Source organism: Pipistrellus hanaki, assembly GCF_964339955.1.
Source record: "Pipistrellus hanaki genome assembly, chromosome: 13".
Classification (NCBI taxonomy): Eukaryota; Metazoa; Chordata; class Mammalia; order Chiroptera; family Vespertilionidae; genus Pipistrellus; species Pipistrellus hanaki.
The window spans coordinates 29,711,254-29,735,198 of record NC_140515.1 but is presented as its reverse complement, the minus strand read 5'-3'; the positions used below and the strand labels follow the sequence as shown (position 1 = coordinate 29,735,198).

Here is a 23,945-nt window from a genome sequence, read left to right as displayed (position 1 = left end):
CTTCCTCGGTCATAGAGAGCTGATGCTTGTCGGGTTCCCTGGTCTCTGGTCCCAGTCTGACAGGCAACTTCAGGCTCCTCCAAACCTCGGGTGCCTGGTTCTCAGAATTGGATTGCAACCAGTTTGACATTAATTGCCAATTCCAACAGCAATTAACACCCCCAAATTACCTCCACTATGGCAGATGGAGCTTTCTGACCAAAAAGTACAATTCAGCATTTTGAACCCTTGGCAGTAGTACTTCTTGAATACAATCTGGGTGGCTGCAGTTTCCAGAGGGAGGGACATGGCCTTCCTGGAGCACGTGTTCCTTTCTGGGATTTCTATCCCAAACGCCCCTATGGGCCTGTGTTCCTGCAGTTCGGAACTACTGAGGGTGGAGTATGTGTACAGGATCTTGCTTCCTGGCTAGGGCATTGGTGGTGAAGCTGAATGATAGGGTTCTCTGTTGACCTTAAATATCAGGGTTATTCAAAGTGTCTCCAGATTCATTATCTCTTTTGGCAAGTTTTTGAATAGTACTGGCCCTCCGTGCACTTTTATTCCCCTAGGTGTGTACCAGCAATTTAGGTGATGGATGCAGAAGCAGGCTGCCTGCTCCTTAAAAATAACCCTTAATTCCCACTTATCTCCTTTCTCATAACTTATAGCAAATGTCGTATACAAGAACAGAATATGGTTATAAGGAAGTTCTATCTAGAGAAGTGCACCCATAACTTCCCATGGATGTGAGTTGCAGTGAGTATTTCCTTATAAGACTGAGTCAAGTACTTAGCATTTTCTTTTTGTGTGTAGATCAGAATAAGCAACTACAGTGTAAGGTTAAGCTTGTATCTCTTTAATCTTTTGACCAGATATCCAAAAAGATCCCAGGGCACTCCCTGCCTCCCAGGCACTCCTGGTCTGGTTCAGGCCTTGTCAGAGTGGGCACTTCATAAGATGTACATGGGTGTTGGGCAAGCCAGCCACAGGCTTAAGCAAAATGGGATGCTTTAATCTGAAGTGTTAGCAGCACTTTATAAAAGTCATTAGTGAGAATTAAGTGGGAACAATTCTTCAATTCTTTTATCACTTCTAGTTCCTATCTTGGAAGCAAATTTTGGAGAATAGTGAAGGGTGCCCATTATAAAATGATGGAAAGGATGTCACCACCATCTTAAATGTTGGGTTTTCTAACTTTGAGTGATTTAAATTTTAAAATTAAGACCAAAAATTGGCCAAGACAAATGGAGTTAGGGCAGGTCTGTATCGTTTCTGCTTAATGAAGGATTTTAGCAGAGGGCATTTTGAAGCATGTTCATGCATCTTACACAGCGAATTATCTGTTTTTCTCTTAATTTTTAAATATAAGCATGTTTGTTGATCACAAATGTGTGTCACATCTTTCAGATCTGAGTTCTGTGTTGGTGAAAAGGTCCGAACTGGCCAGCTCCCCCATTCCCAGGGGCAGGCCCTGTGGAGTCCTGTATCTATTAGGCTGTTAGACTCCGATTGCCTTAAGATATTGGGGCAGCTTAGCCAAGACCTAGGCTGCATTCCTGACAAACCCATGCTTAGATAGGTTGGGAAGAGAAGGTGATAACCAGGAGGACAGTGAACACTTGGATAGGAAAGTGGCATACCTCTAACGAAATATCCCTTGAGAAAAGTGAGTTTAATTTAGGAAGCTGCCCATTCTAACCTGGTCCTTTTCCTTGAGTCCCTTTGCTGGTGGAGGCTGATTTCAATGGACCATTTGGGGGTTGTGCACTCATTAGTTTCCCATGCCCTCTTGGCCTTACTCTGAAGTGGCCTGTTCCTTAAGGATCCAGTCCCTCACAACCTGAATTGTCACTGACCCAGATTTCAAGCTTTTTACAGGTCTATTCCATCTCTTGTCAGATTGGTTAAAAGAAGCGCAAAGTCAAGATTATTTAAAGGGATCCTAAGCAGATATTTGGGCTCAACTTTTCCAAGGCTTTCAAACTCTAGATTTAGTGAGACCAGACCTCTGCCGGCTGAATCTCAGTGAAATAAGGTAGGAGTTAAATTCTTTGCCATGTAGCTATTCACACATACCCTTCTGCTGGTTTAGCCAGTCCTCCCTCAATGAGGGAGGCTACACTGGCTAAGGGGGGTGGGGACAGACATACAGTGTTGCTTTGTGGCTTTTTTCCAGTGGTATCTCAGATAATGTTGGACAGTTATGTGTCGTTGAAATTTTGGAGTTCTTTATATATAATAAAAAACAGGACAGGAAGAGACTTAGAAAAAGACCAAATTACTCATGCAAATACTACTTTCCAAGTTATTCCTGGAGAGTATTTTTAAGGCAGTATGTTACCGTCCTTCTAATTTGAGATTTTCGTGTTGGGATTACGTTATTTATTGTCTAATCTCTGTGGTTGGGTGGTTTTTTTTTTGTGTTTGTTTGGTTTTTATATTTAATTTCAGGTGTAGTCACTTGTAAGATGTGTTATATAATATCCCTCAAGAGGGATTTTCTAGCTTGTCAGTGTCAGTATTAAATGTGGGCTGTTTTGAGGCAGTTGCCACCAGTCATGGTGATAGCAATGGACATGTCTACCCTGGGCTCCCCAGTGTGTAGCAACACACTGTAGCTTACTTAGCAGTTTTGCTTGTTTTAGGGGCAGCCAAAAATTAGAAGGGCTCTGGCTGTATCTAGTGCTTTTATTCTGGGAAAATCACATCCTAATCCTTTGGGATAGTTTTCAGCATAGTCGTCTCACTTCCTGCCTGCACGCTGCCTGACAAGCAGCCCTTGGCTGCGGATCCAAGTACCGTGACCCGGTTAGAGTCTGGAAGCACGTGGCCTCCTGTGCAGTGGGCTATAGGTGGGACAGTGGGACATTTGAACCGTGCCCTGAGCCCAGATCAAGAAAAATGTCATCTTCTGACATTCACCTTTAACTTGAGAGGTCAGTGCCCTTCAGGTCCTGGAAAGTCTGAGCAGGCAGGGCAGGTGACCCATGCTTTTGTCCCATGTCCATTCCCTAGATTGCGCGGCTCTTTGACAAAATTAACTTGGATGTGAGTTTGTAATTGAAGAGAGTGGGTTTGGTTCTCTTGTACCACAGGGCTTGGACTCCCCATGTGCCTCCCACCAGCGGGGCACAGCTGTCTAGCCCTGAGCTCCCCTCAGCACATTGTGCGTGTACAGATTACCGACTTGTATGACTAAATGAATGTACATGTGTTTATATCTTCTATATATGTACAGTGTATATATATAGTGTGTATGTGTACATAGGTGTATATTATGTATACAGACATGTAGCCATGTATCCAAACTCTCCTTAAGTTTTAAAGAGAATCTATGATAAGAGTTACTAAAGTAAATTGAGGTGGGTATTCCAAGATCCTTCAGCAGGATGGGTTTGCCACATTTTTAACTCCATTTTCCTTTGGGTGCGTCTGGCTGAGGAAGGCCACGACGTTAAATGTTCACTTTGTACCAGGGAAAGTTCCAGGCAGGAAGGTCCTAACAGAATGGCATTGCTATGTATTCCTAGGGTGAGACAAGGGCTAAGAAGCTGGAAGGCAGTTTATCCTAACGTCCAAAAACTAGGTGGTTGTCACACCCCTCTTTATAGCCTAACTGGAAGGAACTTGGAAGGTCAAGCAGTGGGCCTTCCCTGGACTCATCGTCTTATGGTCAGTTTCAGAACGGTCCGTGTCATGGGGCCTGGCTCCCGATTGTCCCCACTTGCTCTGGACTCAACAAATTCCCAACGCAAGTTGGGGGGGGGGGGGGGACGCGGACACAACCAACCAAGTATTCTTTAAAAATAAGCATAATTGTTGATGGCTAACTTTATGGCATAAGTTACAAATCTTAAATTACTTCTCCAAGTATAGCATGCAAATGAAGTCTACTGACTTTCTCTAAATTGATTTTAAAATCTCAGATAAAAATTGCATTTTAATATGGTTATTGCATGCCCTTAAAGCTACAGATGCCTAATTTTTCTTGTCCAGCTCTACTCTGGTGAATTTCCCCCCTAACTTGGGCTTTAATCTGAAACACAGCACTCGGGAGCCAGGCCCCAGCCCACCTGTAGTTGCTCATGGACCTGACTGATGGGAAGGGTGAAAGCTGGCCTGCTGAAAGAGATCACTGGATAACGGCAAAAACATAATCCACAGGTTTTCTTTTTTTAATCTGTTGAAATGTTTGAAAACACTTCATTGAGACCATAGTACTCAGTGCCTTTTGTGAGACTGGGCCATTCAGCCTCCAGCTTCCCCATCTGTGATGTAAAGCTCCCGCTGCTTCCCTGGCCGCCCAGCAGTGATTGTCACCTTTCCCATGTCCTTGCCTGTCGTGACAATCACTATTGAAGGTAGCTTTCCAATTCAAATAATACAAATGGAAGCTTTCCAGTCTCTAAGTGAATCTTCAAAACTTTTCATTTGGGGCTATTAGCAGCAATCTAAAAATAAAGGGAAAGCCTGAGATATTTTTAATGCCCAGCTATACTTTTGATTAAGCCAATAATTTTGGTGTTCCAAAATGTATACTATGTATAATAGAAAAAGTGCTATAAAAATGTTGAAAAAAATGCTCAGCAACATTTATCAATTGACAGGTTGTGATAAAGCTTAATATTTGGATAATATTGGGAAGTAGACATGAAAAATAAATGGCTTTTCTCTAGGAAAGTATAATCAGTTGCCATTTTAACAACAAGAGCATTCATGGACTCATGCTGCTGCCATGTACAACTCAAGTGCTGGAATATTTTTCTATATCCTCCCAATTATCTTGTAAACCAGTGTTCAACTAGTTTTATAACTGAAAAGCTGCACCTTTTTCATAGTACAAACCATAGTTTTTACCTGTAGTTTGGAGTTGTTAAAATGTAGCTAAGTATTACCAGCCCTTTTAAAAGACATTAAAGGAAAACTTGGGTGTTAGATTTTCTTGGGACCGTTTCTGTAACCTCTGCCCTTCTCAATATAGAAAATATTGTTTATGCCATTACATTTTAATTCCAGGTTTAAAACCTGTTAAAAATGTAGCTTGAAATCAGCTTTATGTGATGGCATTTAAAATAGCATGTTCTTTTTTAATTGAATTTTATATCTAATCAATGTCTTCAGTCTTGAAGAATAATTTGCATTGTTGTGTTTGTATATAGAGTATTGCAGTGCATGAATTAGCTTTATGCATTTTATTAAATGCTGTTTCAATGTGGCATTGTTGTGGCTTAATACTACTACCTAAATGAGGTTTATACTATTAAAAGTTAATTAAAGACTAACGTGCATCTTGTTCATCCTTTTTCCTGACAATAGTAATAATAATGCCTGGCCACCAGGGGTCCCCAAAACACCACTCACCTAAACACTGAGTAGGTGGTGAGGAAGCGCCCTAGTGGTCAGAACCCTGTAGCTCTCATCTCACCTTAGCCCGTCCATTTGGTGGCCCACTGGACTTGTTTCTGGAACCGGCTTGGGCTGCCAAAAGTGACAGACACAGAGCCAGGCCTCGGACCAGAGCAGACATATGCTTAAAGTTTCAGAAGTCATCTGACTCATTTTACAGGTGACGATTCTGAGGTCTGAAATCAAGATTCTTGGCAGAACCTCACTGGCAGCCAAATAGCTTTCAAAATGAAAGGCAATTGGTCACTTCAGCAGAACAAGGTTGAAAACCATCTGGCGAACATTGGTTATGCAAATAAAATTAAGAAACATTGGATCAATTATAAAACCCTCATACAATCTTCTCCAATAACTTCCTCCCATTTCTGTACATTTTAAAATCTTTTTTTATCATTGTTGAAGTACGCAGGAAATGGAAGACAACTGTTTAAAGAGGTAGTTTGCCCCCTACCGCCCCTCCCCCCCAGTGGTGTTTGTTTCCATGAATCATTATCTCCTGTCTATGAAATAGCCCATGAAAAACAGTAATGATGGTGCTTTCCATCAGGCACTAGACATTTATTCTCTAAAGAAGGGTCACTAGCTTGGTTCAGAGCAGTCCTGGCTAGCTACCCTTCTGGGCCCTGTGCACCCTAAGGCCTTTTTTCTCACCAGCTCTGGAGACAGACCAAAAGGAACAAACTCTTAAAGGGCCTAGAGGCCCAGTAGAAAGTCCAATCAGCTGGTTGTGAAGGCCATGCTGCAGTCAGCCACGTGGGATTGTTAGGAACATTGCAGGAATTTAAACTAGGGATTAGAATGGAGGATAAATTTTTCTGGTCACCCTCTACAAATAGTGATGGAAAGAGGGCACCAACATTTTAAATTTCAATTAAGCAAAACTGAAGTAAACCTGTCAGTTACACATTAGACCCAAACCGACCATCCCTTTCCAATCCCTCCAAGGCTGTAACCCTGAACGCCGGTCTGGTACAAAACAACAGTAAAGCATAATTTGAGCATCAAATGTAAAAAGAGCCAGGTTTCTCAATTTAATGAGATAATACCAACATTCAAATAAAACACATTCTACCCTTGCCAATTTGGCTCAGTGGAAAGAGTAACAGCTGAGTGCTGAATGGTCCCAGGTTTGATTTTGATCAAGGGCATGACCTGTGTTGCAGGCTGGATACCCGGCCAGTCAGGGAGCATGTGGGAGGCAACCAATCGATGTGTCTCTTTCACATCAATGTTTCTCTCCGCCCTCTCCCCCTTTGCCTCCACTCTAAAATCAATGGGAAAAAATATATCCTTGGGTGAGGATTAACAGCAAAACACACTCTAGTTTCCCACAACTTACCTCGTGAAGTAATGCCCTTATTCCCATTTTACAGCAAGCGTTAGGCCTTGACCAAAGCTCCCATCAGAGAGGCACTCAGACCTTAAACCTGCTCTTCGAAGCCCACCTTCTTGCTGCATCCCACTGGTCAAAGTCTCCTGGTCTGTGTTTCCACCGGTCTGCAGTCCAGCTGGTCCTTTACTTTTGACGAAGTAAACCTATCCTTAAAGTGACCCTAGAAGGCTTTCGTGTCTCCTACGGGCTAAAACCAGCAAAACTCAAGTGGCAGCAATATCCATGTCCCAAGGAGGAAAGGACTACTAGGCAGAATTACTACGTAACACCTCACACCCTCTCCCAAACTTTACCTCAAGAATTGAACAAGCCGAAACCGGTTTGACTCAGTGGATAGAGCATCGGCCCGCAGACTGAAAGGTTCCAGGTTCGATTCCGGTCAAGGGCATGTACCTTGATTGCAGGCACATCCCCAGTATGGGGTGTGCAAGAGGCAGCTGGTCGATGTTTCTCTCTCATTGATGTTTCTAACTCTCTATCCCTCTCTCTTCCTCTCTGTAAAAAATGAATAAAATATATATTTTTTAAAATGGCAAACTTAAGTACATGTATGTGATTTTTAAAAAATCTAAAAAAAAAAATGAACAAGCAAGAAAGTAAACTGGGAGGCAGCTTCCACAGCCAGGCCCTCAGGAGGAAAAGGTCAGCTGGCTTTAGTTTAACAGTGAGCATTGCACAAAGGCTTACCTTGGGATTTCTGAGAGATGCCCACACAGCCAGCCACAACTAGCTCCAACCAGACTCAACTGCGCTTTCAGAGGAGGGTCTGGAAGAGGAGTCGAAACCAGTGGAGACGGAAAAAGCCACAAGACCAAGATGTCACCAGGCTGTGGCCCTACACCTTCCTGGCCCCAAAGTCCTGTTCCCATGCAGGCCTTCCTCCTTGTGCCCATCAGACCGGATACACAATGCTGCTGGGTGATTAAGGAGCACTTTATTTGCAGAGTCTCTGGGGACAGAACCAGGATCTCCCTGTGGCCAACGTAACGCTAGCCCACAGGCCTGGGGCCTTAGTCCTGGGCACTGGCTTTCAGAGCTGCTTTGTACTTCCCGGTCATCTCCTTGGGTAAGGGCACCAGGGCCGGGCAGGGCACCTGCCCTTCCACCTCACAGATGCATTCCCGCAGGCAATACTTCCGAGGTCCAAAGTGGGCTGGGTGAGAAAGCTGCTTTTTCTCCTGCTCTTCTTGCTTCAGGGTTTCCCTGCAAAGAGCACAGGCAGCAACAAGGTGTTGGCAACATTACTCTGAGCCTCTGCGAAGCACAGAACTTCTCGGAGTGAGCTCCGTCCTCAGCTGGGGAGACCTGGATCTCGTTTCCTAACATGCTTCTCGCTCCTCAAACCTGCCCCTGCCCTCACCACAGGGAAGCCTTCAGTATGAGAGCAGTGTTAGGCCAGGGGAGGCGGCACCTGGATAGCACACTCACACCAGGCCGGCACAGGGAGAGCAGCCCTCAGACAGCTGAGAGGCAGCCCGTTTCTGACAAGTGAGACAGTCAGAATAAAGGGGCCTGGAAATGCCTCCAAGTGCTTTCTCAAAGATATCCAGCAAGCCGAAACCGGTTTGGCTCGGTGGATAGAGCGTCGGCCTGCGGACTGAAAAGTCCCAGGTTCGATTCCGGTCAGGGGCAAGTACCTTGGTTGTGGGCACATCCCCAGTAGGGGGTGTGCAAGAGGCAGCTGATGGATGTTTCTCATCAATGTTTCTAACTCCCTATCCCTCTCTCTTCCTCTCTATAAAAAAATCAATAAAATATATTTTAAAAAAAGATATCCGGCTTCCCTCCCTTCTTTCCTCCATGAAGAGAAAAAGGATGGGTCACCCACGAACTCCAAACTGGGATACGTCTCCAGCCACACAGGACAAGTATTTTAGCTGCATCTCAGCTGCCCGCTGACGAGGAGGGTGGATGGCTTACTGTTACACATCTGGCGAGCAGCCTAGTCAGATGGAACGGACTCTCCAGCCCACACTCCGGTCAGTGTCTGGCTCACAGTCAGAGAGCCTGCCCTCTTGACACCCCATCCCTTTCCGCTCTCAAAATCTCTGGGCTAAGACCTTTGCCCCCCTCCAGGTCAACCCCAGTAACTCACTCATTCTTCCCCAGGATTTTTTTGATGTGCTCCATGATCTCTTTATTGCTCTTGGTCTCTATATCCACGAGAACCTGCTCACCAGTGTCTGAAAACAGAAAGTAAAGGGGGCGTGGCTGACAACTCAGATGAGAGTTCCTCAGCCGCAAATGGTGATTTGCTGTTTGCTAGTGGAGAAATATTTTAACAATAAGTAAATATATTTGTTTACATAACCCATTATATACTACACTTTACTTTTTCATATTTCTTTAGACATGAGCAGATATAAATTTTAGGTTTGTATAAAAGCATACTACTTTAACAGAAAAATTCCATGTTCGTGGATAGAATTAACATAGCAATTCTCCCCAAACTGGTCTATAGGTTCAATGCAAATCCTATCAAAATCCCAGCAGGTGTTTGTGTAGAAACTGACAAATTGAGCCTAAAGTTCATACAAAACAATTTTGCAAAGAAAATGGAGGAAGGGCATTCATTTTCCAATTACTATAAGCTACAGTAATCAAGTCAAAAACAGACTTCAGAGTAATGGAACAGAATTGAGTCCAAAAATAAACCTTTATATTTAAGGTCAATTGATTTTCAGTAAAAATGCCAAAACAATTCAGTGAGGAAAGATAGTCCTTTAAAAATATGTTGCTGGGACAATTGGATAGCCACGTGCAAATAAATGAATTTAGACTTTTACTCCCAACATTAAAAAAAGAAACAAACAAACAACTCAAAATGAACCAGGGGCCTACAACTATTTGAAAATCTTTAGAACCTAGGCAAAAATATGACATCAAAAACATGATTATAGAAAAAAACATACACTGAATTTAAAATCCAAAACTTGTTCTTCAAAAGGCACAATAAGCAATAGAATGGGAGAAAATGTACAAGATGGATATATCTGATAAGACTTGTATCTAAACTATAGAAAGAACTCAAGACAATCCAACTAGAAAATGGACAAAATCTGTGAGTAAACATTTGACCAAAATTAGTCATTAGGAAAATGAGAAAGTAAAAACAATGAGCTATAAGAGTGCTTAAATTTTTTTTAATAGACAATACCAAGTACTAGTAAGGATGCAGAGTAATGGAACCTTTCCTACGTTACTGGTAAAAATGCAAAAATATTACAGCCAATTGAATCAATGAATTAAGACAAAGAAAAAGATAAATAAAACTGCATTTGCAGATGACAAGATTGAGTATGTAGAAAATACTAAGGAATTTAGAGAATAAACTATAATGTGTGTTTATAAGCAAGGTTGCAAAACACATTCCATATACAAAAATCAATTAGCCCTAGCTGGTTTTGCAGCCCATAGACTTAAAGGTCCCAGGTCAATTCTGGTCAAGCGTATATACCACCGTTGCAGGCTCGATCCTGAGCCCTGGTCAGGATGCGAGTGGGAGGCAACCAATCAATGTTTCTCTCTCTCCCCCTCCCTTCAACTCTCTAAAAGCCAATGGAAAAATATCCCCGGTGAGGATTAACAACAACAAAAATCAACTATACTAACCAAAAAACTGGAAATGAAATGCCATTTACAATAGTCACAAAACATACTCAATATTGTTAAAATATCCATACTCCTCTAAATGAACTATAATGTAATTCCAATCAAAACCCCAACAAGCTTTTTTCCAGAAACTGGCCAAATTTTAAAATTTAAATGTAAATGCAAATAACCTAGACTAGCCAAAGTAATTTGGATTCACACTACCTGATTTTAACACTTATAAAACTACAAAAAACAAGGTAATGCGATATAGGTACTATATTAGTATAAGGACAGACATAGATCAGTGAAAGGGGATGAAAGTTCAGAAATTTTTTAAATGGACAAAAAATACAATTATACTCTTTACAAAACAAATACCGGTATATGAATAGCTAATAACAAAAAAGAGAAAATGGAATGAAAATTTCAATTAAAATCCATTGGAATGGCTAAAATTCTTTTGTATATGGTAAAATACGTGACATAAAAATTACCATTTTAACCATTTAAAGTGTATAATTTGGTGGGTTTTGGTACATTCAAAATGTAAAACAATCACCATTATCTAGTTCCAAAACTTTCTCATTACCCCAAACAGAAACTCTTTTGCCAATTAAGCAGTCATTTCCTATGCCCCACACCACCCCAACCCCACCCCCTGGTAAACATTGTTGTCTCTACGGACTTGCCTGTTCTAACATTACATATAAGTGGAATCACAATTATGTGGCTTTTGTGTCCGGTTTCTGTCACTTAGCATATTTTCAAGGTTCATCTGTATCGTAGCATGTGTGTCAGCACTTCATACCTTTTCATGGCTGACTATCTGGATACACAAGCATTTTATTTTTCCACTCATGGTTGACTGATTTTTGGCAAAGCCGACAAGGAATTCAATATGATAGTTGTTCTCAACCTTCCTAATGCCTCGACCCTTTAATAAGTTCCTCATGTTGTGGTGACCCCCAACCATAAGATTATTTTCATTGCTACTTCAGAACTAATTTTGCTACTGTTATGAATCATAATGTAAATATCTGTGTTTTCCGATGGTCTTAGGCTATACTGTAGTGGTTCATGAGGAACTGTATTAAAGAGTCTTGGCATTAGAAAGGTTGAGAACCACTGCAATAAGGGGAAAGGACAAATGTTCAACAATTGGTGTTATAAAAGCTGAATATCATGAATCTAAAAAAATACAACAACCTCAACCCCTATCCTCACTTAATACACAGAAAGTAGAAAATAACTTGAACTTGCCGAAACCAGTTTGGCTCAGTGGTAGAGCGTCGGTCTGTGGACTAAAAGGTCCCGGGTTCGATTCCAGTCAAGGGCATGTACATTGGTTGGGGCACATCCCCGGTGGGGGGTGTGCAGGAGGCGGCTGGTCCATGTTTCTCTCTCATCGAGGTTTCTGGCTCTCTATCTCTCTCCCTTCCTCTCTGTAAAAAATCAATAAAATATTTTTTTTAAATGCCAACAATTAAAGATCTTTAAAAAAAAATAGAAAGTAGAAAATAACTTGAACTAGAGCACATAAATGTAAAATCAAAAACTAAAAAAAATTTCTAAAGAAAATATAAGAGAACCTTGGGGAAGTCAGAGATTTCTTAGGACACAAAACACTAAACATAAAACAACTGATAGGCTGGAGTTTATAAAAATTAAAATGCATGCTCTTCAAAAGACACCAGTAAGAAAAGGAAAAGCAAGCGGACAGAAGAAAATATTCATTACACGTGTAACTGACAAAGGAATTGCATCCAGAATATGTGAAGAACTTTTTTTAAAACCAATTTTTTACATAGACAAAAGATACAAATATACTCTTTACAAGACAAATATTTGAATAGCTAATAAGAACATGAAAAGTTGGAAGAAAATGCAAATTGAAATTTCAATTAAAACCCCCTGGAATAGCTAAAATTTAAGACAATGTGGTGAGTAAAATAATAGCCCCCAAAGACGTCCCTGTCCTAATCCCTCAGAACCTGTGAATATTTATGTGGCAAAAGGAACACTGTGGATATGATTAAAATTAAGGGCCTGGAGGTGAGAGATTATGCTAATAATCACATGGACCCCACAATCAGAGAACCTCTCGGCTGTGAGCAGAGGTCCATGTGACTATGGAAGAACGGGCAGGGATAAAGCACTGCTGGCTTGGAAGGCTGAGGAGGGGGCCGTTAACCAAGGAACGTGGCGAACTCCAGATTTTGGAAAAAGCACGGAGATTTATTCCGAGAGCCTCCAGAAGGGAAGGCTCAGTAGACACCTTCATTTCAATCTATTCTGAACTTCTAGCCTACAGAATTGTAAGAAGAGATTTATATAGCCCTGGCTGGTTGGGCTCAGTAGACAAGGGTGTCAGCCTACAGACTGAAGGGTCTGGTTTAATTCGGACCAAGGGCACATACCTCGGTTGCAGGCTTGATCCCCAGCCCTGATCGGGGCGTGTGCGGAGGCAACCAATCCATGTCTCTCACACAGATGTTTCTGTCCACCACCACCCCCCCCCCCCCCCCCCCCGCCTAAAAATCAATGGAAAAATACCCTCAGGTGAAGATTAACGAAGAAATCTGTGCTGTTTTAAATCACTAAGTTTGTGGTGATTGGTAAAGCAGCCACAGGAAACTGATGCAGATAAACCAGTTTGGGTGAGGATGTGGAACCATGGCTCACATTCTGCTGCCTGGAGATGAGGTGGCTCCATCACTGTGGAAAGCTATTGGGCAGATTCTAAGAACATTACACATCGATTCAGCATGAGGCATGGGCTCTGAAGAGCTGAGCACCGGGGTTCACAGAGACCATTTGTGTGAGAAGATGCTGACAAGCACCTTACCTCAGCCCCAGACTGAAGCAGCCCATCACAGCCAGAGGCCCACCACTCCCAGCTTCCTGCGAGGAGGCCGCCTGCAGGGAGCAGCCAGCGGCCAGCCCAGCTGCTGTTTGTGGAACCCACCAGAGCCACGCCGACTCTCCTGGCAGAGGTCTAGGATCCAGCCATCTCGGCTCAAAGTGGAGCTACAGCTGCCCATGGGCTGGCCCGGACTTCCTAAGAGCCCATCCCCACCTTGGTGCCCCCTGCCCAGACCGCCTTCCTCTTCCCTGTCTGCGAGGCGACACACCTGCTTTGTCACAGGAAGGTTTTCCCTGCCCACCCGCTTTTATCTCCAGTAAATCTCAAACTTCTGTCTTGGTATCTAACAAAAACTCAGGTGTTCATCAACAGGTAAATGGGTAAATAAACTGTGGTATATTCCTATAATGGAGTACTATTTAGCAATAAAAATGAATTACTACTGGTATCATGGATAAGTCACAAAAACTTGAGTGAAAGCCAGACACAAAGTACATACTGGGAGATTCTATTTATATGAAGTTCAGAAACAAACTATGGTGAAAGAAATTATAACAGTGGACGCATCTGGTGGAATGGGGAATTAACCTGAAAGCAGCACTAGAGGCCTTCCTGGAGCAGTGGTCGGCAAACGACGGCTCGAAAGCCGCCTGAGGCTCTTTGGCCCCTTGAGTGTGGCTCGGCGTTAGAACCACTTCTTCAGAATAGATGCACCCAGGCCGACAACGGACTTCTGCGCACGGGCCACAAAGCTTCAATCGCACTGTATGTGCGTGCCCGCACGTGGTGTTTTGTGGAAGAGCCACACTCAAGGGGCCAAAGAGCCGCATGTGGCTCTCGAGCCGCGGTTTGCTGACCACTGGCCTGGAGTAACAGAAATGTTCTTCAGCCCTGGTCAGAGTGGCTCAGTTGGATGGAGCACCGTCCTGTATACCAGAAGGTGCAGGTTCAATTCCTCGTCATAGCATGCCCAGGTTTAGGGTTCATTCCCCCGGAGGGAGCTTACAGGAGGCAACTGATCAGTGATTCTCTCTCATCATTGATGTTTCTCTCTCCCCCTCTCCATCCTCTCTGAAATCAATAAAAACATATTTTAAGCGCTGGCTGGTTTGCTCGGTGTTTAAAGCATGGGCCCACAGACTGAGAGGTCGTGGGTTGGATTCTGGTCAAGGGCATGTACCTCAGTTGCAGGCTCCATGCCATGAACCAGTCCTGGCATATCCAGGAAGCAACCAACCAATGTGGCTCTCTCATACTGATGTTGCTCTCTGACTCTCCCCCTCCATTCCACTCTAAAAAATATCCTTGGGTGAGGATTAACAAGTACATATATATTTTTTCAATAAATAAAATTAAAATAAATATTCTTCATCCTCATTGGGAAAGTGGTGACATAAACAACTGTCGGAACTCATCAATTTATACACATTAAACCTATGCATTTATTATAAGTAAATTATACCTCAATAAAGTTAATTTTTTTCAATGCAAACACAAAATATATACTACACAAAATCGTCATATCACCCCCACTCTCTTCACCCACTTACCTTGCTCTATTTTTTTTTTCACAGCATTTGTCTTCTAGCACACTGTCTTAAGTTCCTTGTTCTATCTCCTCCTGCTAGAGTATTACCTTTATAAGGGCAGAAAGCTTTGTATGGCTCCCGGATACCCAAGAACCTAGAACAGTACCTGGGTGCCTAGCACATCTGCTAAATAATCTGGCCATTTTGGGCCAGAAATAAAATGGAAGAACATTATTTTGTTTCTCAAAGAACATTTCCCAGTCTACACTTCATTTGATTCTCTTAACCGTGTAAGGCAGATAGATGTTTTGCCTTGAGAAATAAAGCAATGAGGAATATTTTTTGCTCAGGGTCAGAATGACTGAGAGCTGGACTAAAATATCTGGTCTTCTGACTTCTGGGTACTAAGCCATATTTAACCGAATGAAGTTCACTTGGTGCCAAGTGGACACACACAGACATACACTTTTCAAGAGAACGTGGCCAGCCTGAGGGGCTTTGGGAGGCGGGGAGGCCAATGGAAGCATGCAGGGAAGGTGTCCTGGGAGAATGGTGCCCAAGATGAGTCTTAAAGGATTTTTTTTTTTAATTACATAAGCAAAGAAAGTAGAAAGGGGATTTCATCAGAGGGATGGCATGAGCAAAGGCATAAACCGAGGTGTGACAAGGGAATTTTGAGAAATTTGTGTGGTGTGAGGCACATGAAGGCAACAGGAGACGAGTCTAGAGAAGGAGAGGGAAGAGGCGTCCAGATCTCAATGGCCATTCAAGTCAAGATGACAGAAGCAATGTTAGTTCACAGGAGCGTGTACCTCAAACCGCTGACTGCTGTGAAGGATGGACGGACGGACGGGAGGAGACAGTCCTGGAGCACAGCAGAGGCCTCCGTACTCACCCAAATAGAATCGAAGGAAGGGTGATGGTGTCATGTTCTTAAACATCATGATCTGCACCCACGGGTTTTTGTACTGGATTTGAGGTATGTTGAAAAACACAAATTTCCTGCAAAGGAGAAAAAATTAAGCCCATGAAACAGTAGTTTTTAACCTTAAATGTTGCATACCTGTGTATTTTTCAAGGGAAAGAGTCCAGAACTTTCATCATATTCTCAGAGGACCCAGCCCCCCAAAAAAGGCTGAGAAATGCAGCTTTCGGGAATTTGAGTGTGTGCTCTGAGGGGGGGTGTCAGACTCCAACCAACTGAACCGCACCAGCCAGGGACCAAATGATCTGGGTTTAAATGCGCCCTTCGCACCCTGCCCCACACACCGGACCGAAAGATGTGGGTGGTACACAGGACAGAAGGACCATCACCCAACCACCATTTTCCAGCTGTATGACCAGGGCAGGTTAGTGCTCTGAGCTTCAATGTCCATCAAAGAGATGTCAACGTAAGACAAGCAGTCCAGACTGCAGCTGGAAGTCTATTTTCAAGAAGATAAAATTGACAGAATCAACAGAAAGCCTGACTGCGTGACCATTTAATTGGGGAGACTTCCATCATTGGGGCAAAATCTGAACTGAAACAAAAGAAAAACAATTTCAATTATAAATTCCAGGGAAAACAAAAATCTTTGCCAAAAAAAGGAAAAATAATCATCGTACTCTATTTGGCTCAATCGTGTACAGTGTTTACAAAATCATATTAATTTAAACGCTGAATAGTCTATCCATGATTCTGAAATGATTGTTTGGGGAAGATCGGGGAGTGGGAGGGCGGAGCAGTGTACTTGTGTTGAGGGTAGGGAGAGGCAATGGCAGTGAAAGAGCTAAACCCTCATCTTCCATGGCCACAAGGTACTTGATCATGTCTCAAGCTAAGAACGTGAGAAGGAGCTCTCTAAGTTCTGTAACTCTATGGAGGTAGAACTCTAATGGGTCAAGTTTGAAAGTTGCTGCTTTTGGGGAGGAAGTGGAAACAGGTGCTATTTATAAGCCTTGTAGAGCAGGAGAGCACAGGGGCTAGGAGCTCAGAGGCTGAATTTACCTTCCTAGGCCTAACCTCAATGCCGCCCCACAGCAGAGAGTCCCGGCATCGCACATAAACCAGGACATACATCCGTGCAGGCGTTTTTCACACCCTGAACTCCTAGGACAAAGACTCCACAGGGTCGTTACATGGTCTTGCTGAAGCATGGGCAGGAACGTAATAACGGTAGGCAGCTTTTAGTGGAGTGCCTGGTGTGTGTGCCACACACGTTACTAGGTACTTTACTCTCAAATCCCCACAGGCAGGGTTTACAACTGAGGTCGGAAAAATTAAGTGAACTGCCCTAGGTCAGTGGTCAGCAAACTCATGAGTCAACAGAGCCAAATAGCAACAGTACGACGATTGAAATGTCTTTTGAGAGCCAAATTTTTTAAACTTAAACCTCTTCTAACACCACTTCTTCAAAATAGACTCGCCCAGGCCATGGTATTTTGTGGAAGAGCCACACTCAAGGGGCCAAAGAGCCGCATGTGGCTCGCGAGCCGCAGTTTGCCAACCACGGCCCTAAGTCAACAATAACTAGTAAGCGAAAGAACCAGGACCGTGATTAGCATCTGGACTTCCTCCACACTGTTCTCACTATCAAATTAGCCAATCTGCCTCGATCCTGAGGCTCAGGGCTAACCCAGAACTCAATAAACACTAACAGCTGTTCCCTCTCTAACTGCATCTTAAAGGCAAGAACACCTGGCACCGGTGAGGAGGGACTCAGCCCTCACTGAACAAACCAGCTCCCCACACCCAGCGGACAGCCCCGGACCATGGCCACCCCGGGGGCTGCAGTGCTGGCCACGAGCACCTGGGGCGAAGGGACAGCTGAAAGGCCGAGGTCACACCGACAAGCAAAGGCGCGGGTCAGGCAGGTTCACACCCAAGGGCAGCGGAGGGAAAGGCAGTTCTTACCACCAGGAACAACACACACAGGGCTGTTTGTAGGCCAGTTACCCAGAGGGCATTAAAATACCCGGGCAGGTGAGAATAGGACTTGCAGACTTATTTTGATTGGCTGGCCTTTTTAAACACCAGAGGTTTACAGATGAATCTGAACATCTGGCTTATTGACAAATCTGAAATCCTCCCCGGAGCGGACACAGCTAAGATGTAGCCAAGCAGTGAATGCTCCTTGAGACAGGGCACATTTTCCCAGCTCACACAGGCACGCTCAGCTTGCGTCCCGCCTGCCTGGCCCCTGCCTGGTGATTCCTGGTATGGGGTGTGTGTGTGTGTGTGTGTGTGTGTGTGTGTGTGTGTGCACGCGCGCGCTCAGAGGGTTAGGAAGGTGCCGAGTCACCGCCAAGACCCACTCGCCCAGGTCACCTTTGTCCCAGCAGATCCCATGTAAGCAGGTCCCAGTGCTTGGGGTCATCTGTGGAGAGCAAACGGCTAAGAGGTAGCTAATGGCTTCCTGGAAGCCCTGCAGCGAAGGCCCCACTCTGTGGGGCCCTTCGGAGGGTGTTGCTCTCATGTCCCATTCTGACCGAATCCGCACAGAGGACAGGACATTTTCTTATCACTGCTGAATCCCAGCACACAGCACAGGGCAGGGCCTGCCATTCAACAGGCACTCAGCACATTTATACTTAACACCAGAAAAGCCCCTAAGGGGTTAATACCCAAAATATATACAGTACTCATACAACTCAACAAAAGGAAGACAATCCAATTAAAAAACGAGCAGAAGATGTGAATAGACATTTCTCCAAAGAGGACATACAAATGGCCAGTAAACACATGAAAATATGCTCAAAGTCACTAATCAGATAGTCAGCACACGTCATAGCAAGCAATCAAACTCCTGATCTCCCGGTCAAAATCCCAATGGGATAGTTTGCATATTAGCCTTTTATATAGAGAGAAGATACGCATATTAGCCTTTTATGTAGAAAGAAAATACGCACATTAGCCTTTTATATAGAGAGAAGATACGCACAGGCAACAGGGTGGTGAAGACCTAGAGGGGTGGGTTGGGGCGGGGGGGGGGGGGATATCTGTAATACTATAAACAATAAAAAATACATATTTTAAAAGTTAATTAAAACACTTTAAAAAAGAAAACCAGAAAAGCCCAAATCATGGCTGTTGCCTCAAAGTTTAATTCCAATGTTTCACTTGCAAGCTTCCATTCCATGACTCCCTCAACTCCAGGCGGAAACCATTAGGGAGTTTGCGAGGGGGAGAGGCGCTGACACCACACAGCGGACCCTAACGGGGAGAGAGGAATGGGCGGGGGGGGGGGCCTTCAGAGCTAGCTGCGATAGCTGGACAAGCAGTTCCCGAGCCTCTCTGTGCATTTCCTGGGGACAGCAACGGGGTTTCCGCACAGCCCGGATGAAGAGAGGACGCCAGAAGCATTCAGAACCGTGCGGCACATGTAAGAACTCAATCAGTGCCAGCAGCTGTCACCTCCCTCACTGCATCCCCCATGGGCCTGCAGCATCAGTGTCATCCCCGTTTGGAGCAGCTCGCCCACAGCCAGCAGCAGGTGGGAAAGGGACCCGAACAAGGTCTGTCCCCCTGGGCCGGGCTCCAATCAGAGGGCTGCCGCCCCCGCCCCCGCCCCCACCACCACCCCCCGCGCCGCTGGGGGTCCCGGGGTCCCAGGTGGCAGTGGAGGCTGAGGCCTCCCCAGGTTACCCGGGAGGAAGGAGGGAGGCTGCTCCTCCGCTCCCCCACCTCCGCAGGCACGGCGTGGCCAAGCTGCTCGTCTCCAGCTTTGTAACATGGAGGCAACAGCACCGACCTCGGGGGGCGGGCTCCAGAAGCCAGCGCAGCCCCAGGCCTCCCCGTGACTAACCCCCGGGGCCGCCCTCACAAGGCTGGGACTCACCTGGCGCCTTCGCCCAGCTTCCCGTGCGTGTTGTAATTCACCGTCATGACCTTCACCGTGTCCTTGAACACCACGTCGCCCTGGCCCAGGTACTGCAGGGTGCGGCGAATCGGGAAGCGGCCTTTCATGGGCATGGTGGCTGCGGCGGTCGAGCCGCGGAGCAGGCGGCGAGGAGAGACCGGAGCTGCAGACGCCGCCGCCGGCGCACCTGGCACCGCGGCTCCTCCGCGCGGCTTCCACTTCCCGCGCAGACTCACAGGCACTCCTCCCGGCGGCCAACGCGCGTGCCGAAAGGCAGCCTGGGACTTGTAGTCCTGGGCGTCGGTGATTTGAGTAGGGGTTGGGAGTGGGTGCACGTACAGATTCGCTTTAGAGCACCCTCCTCCCGAAATGTTTCGTTTTTTCTATGTACTCGCCTTCTCCCCCAGGAGGAAAAATGTTTTTAGGATCAAATCCAATCATTCAGACAACAAAGTTACAGCAGAAAATAAATCAGGAGAGCTGAGCTCCGATACCAAATCGAGGAATAACTTTCTGTTCAACCTCAAGTAAGTCAGTTGTCTTTCTCTCAGCTTCTCCAATTTCAAAAGGAAGGGTTCGAACTGTGCAATATCTAACATTGACTTAAAATAACTGATTTGCAAAAGAAAAAAAGAAAAATACCCTTCCAGATTTAACCATTTAACAGCTCTGGACCTCAATATTTTTCATAAGCCAAACGTTGATGACATGCAGTTCTGAAGTACTACTATTATTGATCTGAGAACATTATTTCTCCTTCAGTTTTAAAGGATAATTTTGCCAGATATAGGACTCTCTAGGTTCATTGGGGGTGGGGGGGTGTCAATGCTTTAAATTTTTCACTCCACTGTCTTCTTGCATAGTTTCTGTCATTTTTATGTTTCTTTATAGGTACAATTGTTTTTTCTTCTAGCTTCTTTCAAGATTTTCTATCTTTGGATTTTGCAGTTCAAATAAGATTCACTTAGGTGTAGATTTTTGGCATTTATGCTGCCTAGTATTCTATGAACTTCCTGGATCTGTGGTTACTGGGGACTGTCACTAATTTTGGAAAGTTCTTAGCTGTTATTGAAATATTTCTTCTTCATTCCCTCTTTTTTTTCTCTCCTTCTGGTATCCCAATTTTACATCATTTGAAATTTTCCCAGAGTTCTTGGATTTCTTTTTTTTTTCTTTTGCACTTCAGTAGGGAAGTTTCTGTTGACCTATCTTCAAGCTCACTGGTTCTTTCCTCAGCTGTGTCCAGTTTACTGATGAGCCCATCAGAGGTATTCTTTGTTGTTTTGTCTCCTCCCTCCCCTCTCCCCCGCCCCCAGCATTTCCTTTTGACTATTTTAGAGTTTTCTTATCTCTGCTTATATTACCCATCAGTTTTTGCATATTATTTACTTTTACCATTAGACTCCTTAACATAATGTTAAATTCCAACAACTGTGTCATATCTGAATCTGATACTTTGTCTCAGATTATTTTTGTGGGTTTTTTTGTTTTGTTTTTGCCTTTTTTAGCATGCTTGTCATTTTGGTTGAAAATTAGACAATATTGAACATATTCGCTATAGTTACCAAGGTTAAAAAAAAAGCCTGCATTAAAAAAAGCCTGCAGCCCTTGCGGGTTTGGCTCAGTGGATAGACTAGAGCATTGGTCTGCAGACTGAAGGGTCCCAGGTTCAATTCTGGCTAGGGGCACATGCCTAGGTTGCTGACTTGATTCCCAGTGTGGGGCATGCAGTAGGCATCCTATTGGTGATTCTCTCTCATCATTGATGTTTCTATCTCTAGCCCTTTCCTTTCCTCTCTGAAACCAATAAATAAATAAATATATATATATATATATATATATATATATATATATATATATATATATATATATATATATATATATATTTTTTTTTTTTTTTTTTTTTTTTAAAGCCTGCACTATGGCCGAAACCGGTTTGGCTCAGTGAATAGAGTGTCAGCTTGCAGACTGAAAGGTCCCAGGTTCGATTCTGGTCAAGGGCATGTACCTTGGTTGCGGGCGCATCCCCAGTGGGGGGTGTGCAGGAGGCAGCTGATCGATGTTTCTCTCTCATCGATGTTTCTGGCTCTCTGTCCCTCTCTCTTCCTCTCTGTGAAAAATCAATAAAATATATTTTAAAAAATAGCATGCACAATATGGGTTTATAATCTGACTTTGGTTTGAATCGTGTTTAATGTTTGCTGTAGCTGTAGGTCAAACATGTCAAATGCAAAGGCTAGCATGAGCCAAATAAACAAGGTTTAAGTTTATGTAGGCCGCAAAAGCTTCAATTTTCATAGAAACATAGGTTTATTTCGATAGAGACATGCTGAGTACAAAGAGTTGAAATAAATGAGTAATGGGTAACATAAAATAATAGAACATTTTAATAAAAATTATTTTTTTCTTGAACATTAACTTACCAGACACTGAATAACTGCACAAATTAATACACAGGAGCTGCCCACTGGTGGTCAGTGTGCTCCCACAGCCATCCTCCTGCATCCAGCCAACCTCCTATGGTCCCTCCCACCTGGCCAACTAGCCCTGATTGGTCTTGATGGGCTCTGATCAGGACTGGATGAGATGGCCCCAATTGGCCCTGATCTCTGACCACCAGGGTTAGCTCCTGGGGTCTGGCCGATAGGGACTGGGCGAGACAAGGCCAGACATGCCCCAGTCATAACTACTGGTCGACCAGTTGGCTGTCTGCCCCCTGGTGGTCAGTGCACATCATAACGAGCAGTTGAGCAGTCTTAGCATATTACGCTTTGATTGGTTGAACAGTCGACTGGTCACCAGATGATCGGACACTTAGCATATTAAGCTTTTATTACATAGGCTATATATATTTGGCCTTTGTTCCTCGTTCCCAGCTGAGCTTCTAAAAGCCTGTCATTTTCTTAATGAGACAGAAGCATCTTTTGTCATAATCTCTGGATTCAGTCCCTCTCCCTGAAATGGCTCTGGATAAAAGTGAAAGGAGCATCTTTTGTTATAACCATCCCCAGTTCACACACACCTGTTTATGCAAATGAAGTGACTTTTGGAAAGCCCAAGGGGCCTGTTACCAGGAGAACCACGTGACAAAGCGTATTGCAACACTCAGCCCCAGCAATTTGTCAGAATGTTCCTAACAGGGATGTTTCTAATGGCTTTGCTCCAAGTAAGCAGACCTCGGCTGTGACTCCGAACTTACCTCTTCCCAGATGCTGGAGTGGCCATTTGCCCTGCAAACTCAGTTCTCTGATGGGTCCAAGAAAAGTAGTGCTTTTCAGTTTGTCCAGCTTTTTCTTGGAAGGAGAGGAATGACTACTTCCAAACTCTGTGTGCCAGAGCTAAAACCACAGGTTTGTTCTGGCGGGTTTTTTTTACGGTGCGAGGCTACTGAAGAGTTTTTGGCAGAAGAGCTTTTGATCTTAAGGTCCACAGGGAACACTTCCTATGGAGGAAATACCCCATCCCACGTTAGAAACATGAGTGTCCATAGGCAAAGCAGGCCAGGACAGTTTGGGTTTTGGAGTCATACAGACCTGGAATGGAATCCAAGTGGTATAACCCTGAGCCACACTCATTTTCTTCTTCTATAAACCAAGGTTGTTGGGAAGATTAAGTGAGGTAATACATGCATAACACCTAGCATTCTGTCTGGCCCACAGTGAACACTAGATATTATCTCCTCCTGGTTTAGTAATCTATACAGGTCTTAGAAAGTTCCATGTCAAAGGCTCATGTGATATCAGTATCAGAATCCCACTCAGCAGCTCCAGGTAACCTGCCCATCCCTGCCACCTTTGGGACAGACACAATGCCTGTGCATTCCCCCTGTGCCTGACCCAGGTCAAACCCTCCTCAGGGTAACGTGGGTCCGGCAGACCAGGCTTTAAATCCTCCTCATCCCAGCACTGACGGGCAGTGCGACCCCAGCCAGGCGAACCTCTTTCAACCTGTTTCTTCATTTGTCAGACGAGTACCCGAGTAAGTACCGCACAGGCCTGCTAGAAGACCGAAATGCAGGCTGTGTGAGTATGTAGCAGTGCCTGGAACAAATGGCAGCAGAAAGGTTCCTCACCCTGGGTAGGCCTGCTTCTTCCATGGGGGTAATAGGATTGCAAAGGTTTACTCTATGCTTGTGTAAACGGTTCATCTAATTAACACTGCAGGAGTAACTGGGGGTAAGGGCAGAATTGGAACTCACACTTGATTCTGTCTGGAGGCCTTAAGCCAACAGGTGAAACAGGAGCTAAGGCTATCTTCTGATATGTGGGTCATGAACAAAGTGGGGAAGGTATGTTATCTGGCGACTCTCATGTAACATGCATGCGTACATACATACACAT

The 23,945-nt window shown here is 44.4% G+C and overlaps 1 protein-coding gene across 1 annotated transcript; it reads right to left on the bottom strand.

Annotated features, from left to right (window-relative positions):
- Positions 1-795: 795 nt before the first annotated feature.
- On the bottom strand, positions 796-19,865 carry MRPS25 (mitochondrial ribosomal protein S25). The gene is made up of 4 exons (XM_084902651.1): positions 19,585-19,865; positions 15,663-15,769; positions 8,877-8,964; positions 796-7,984 (listed from the first exon to the last, which is right to left on the bottom strand). The coding sequence occupies exons 1-4, from the start codon at positions 19,716-19,718 to the stop codon at positions 7,792-7,794; spliced, it is 522 nt and encodes a 173-aa protein (XP_084758777.1). The 5' UTR covers positions 19,719-19,865; the 3' UTR covers positions 796-7,791.
- Between the last annotated feature and the right edge of the window lie 4,080 nt (positions 19,866-23,945).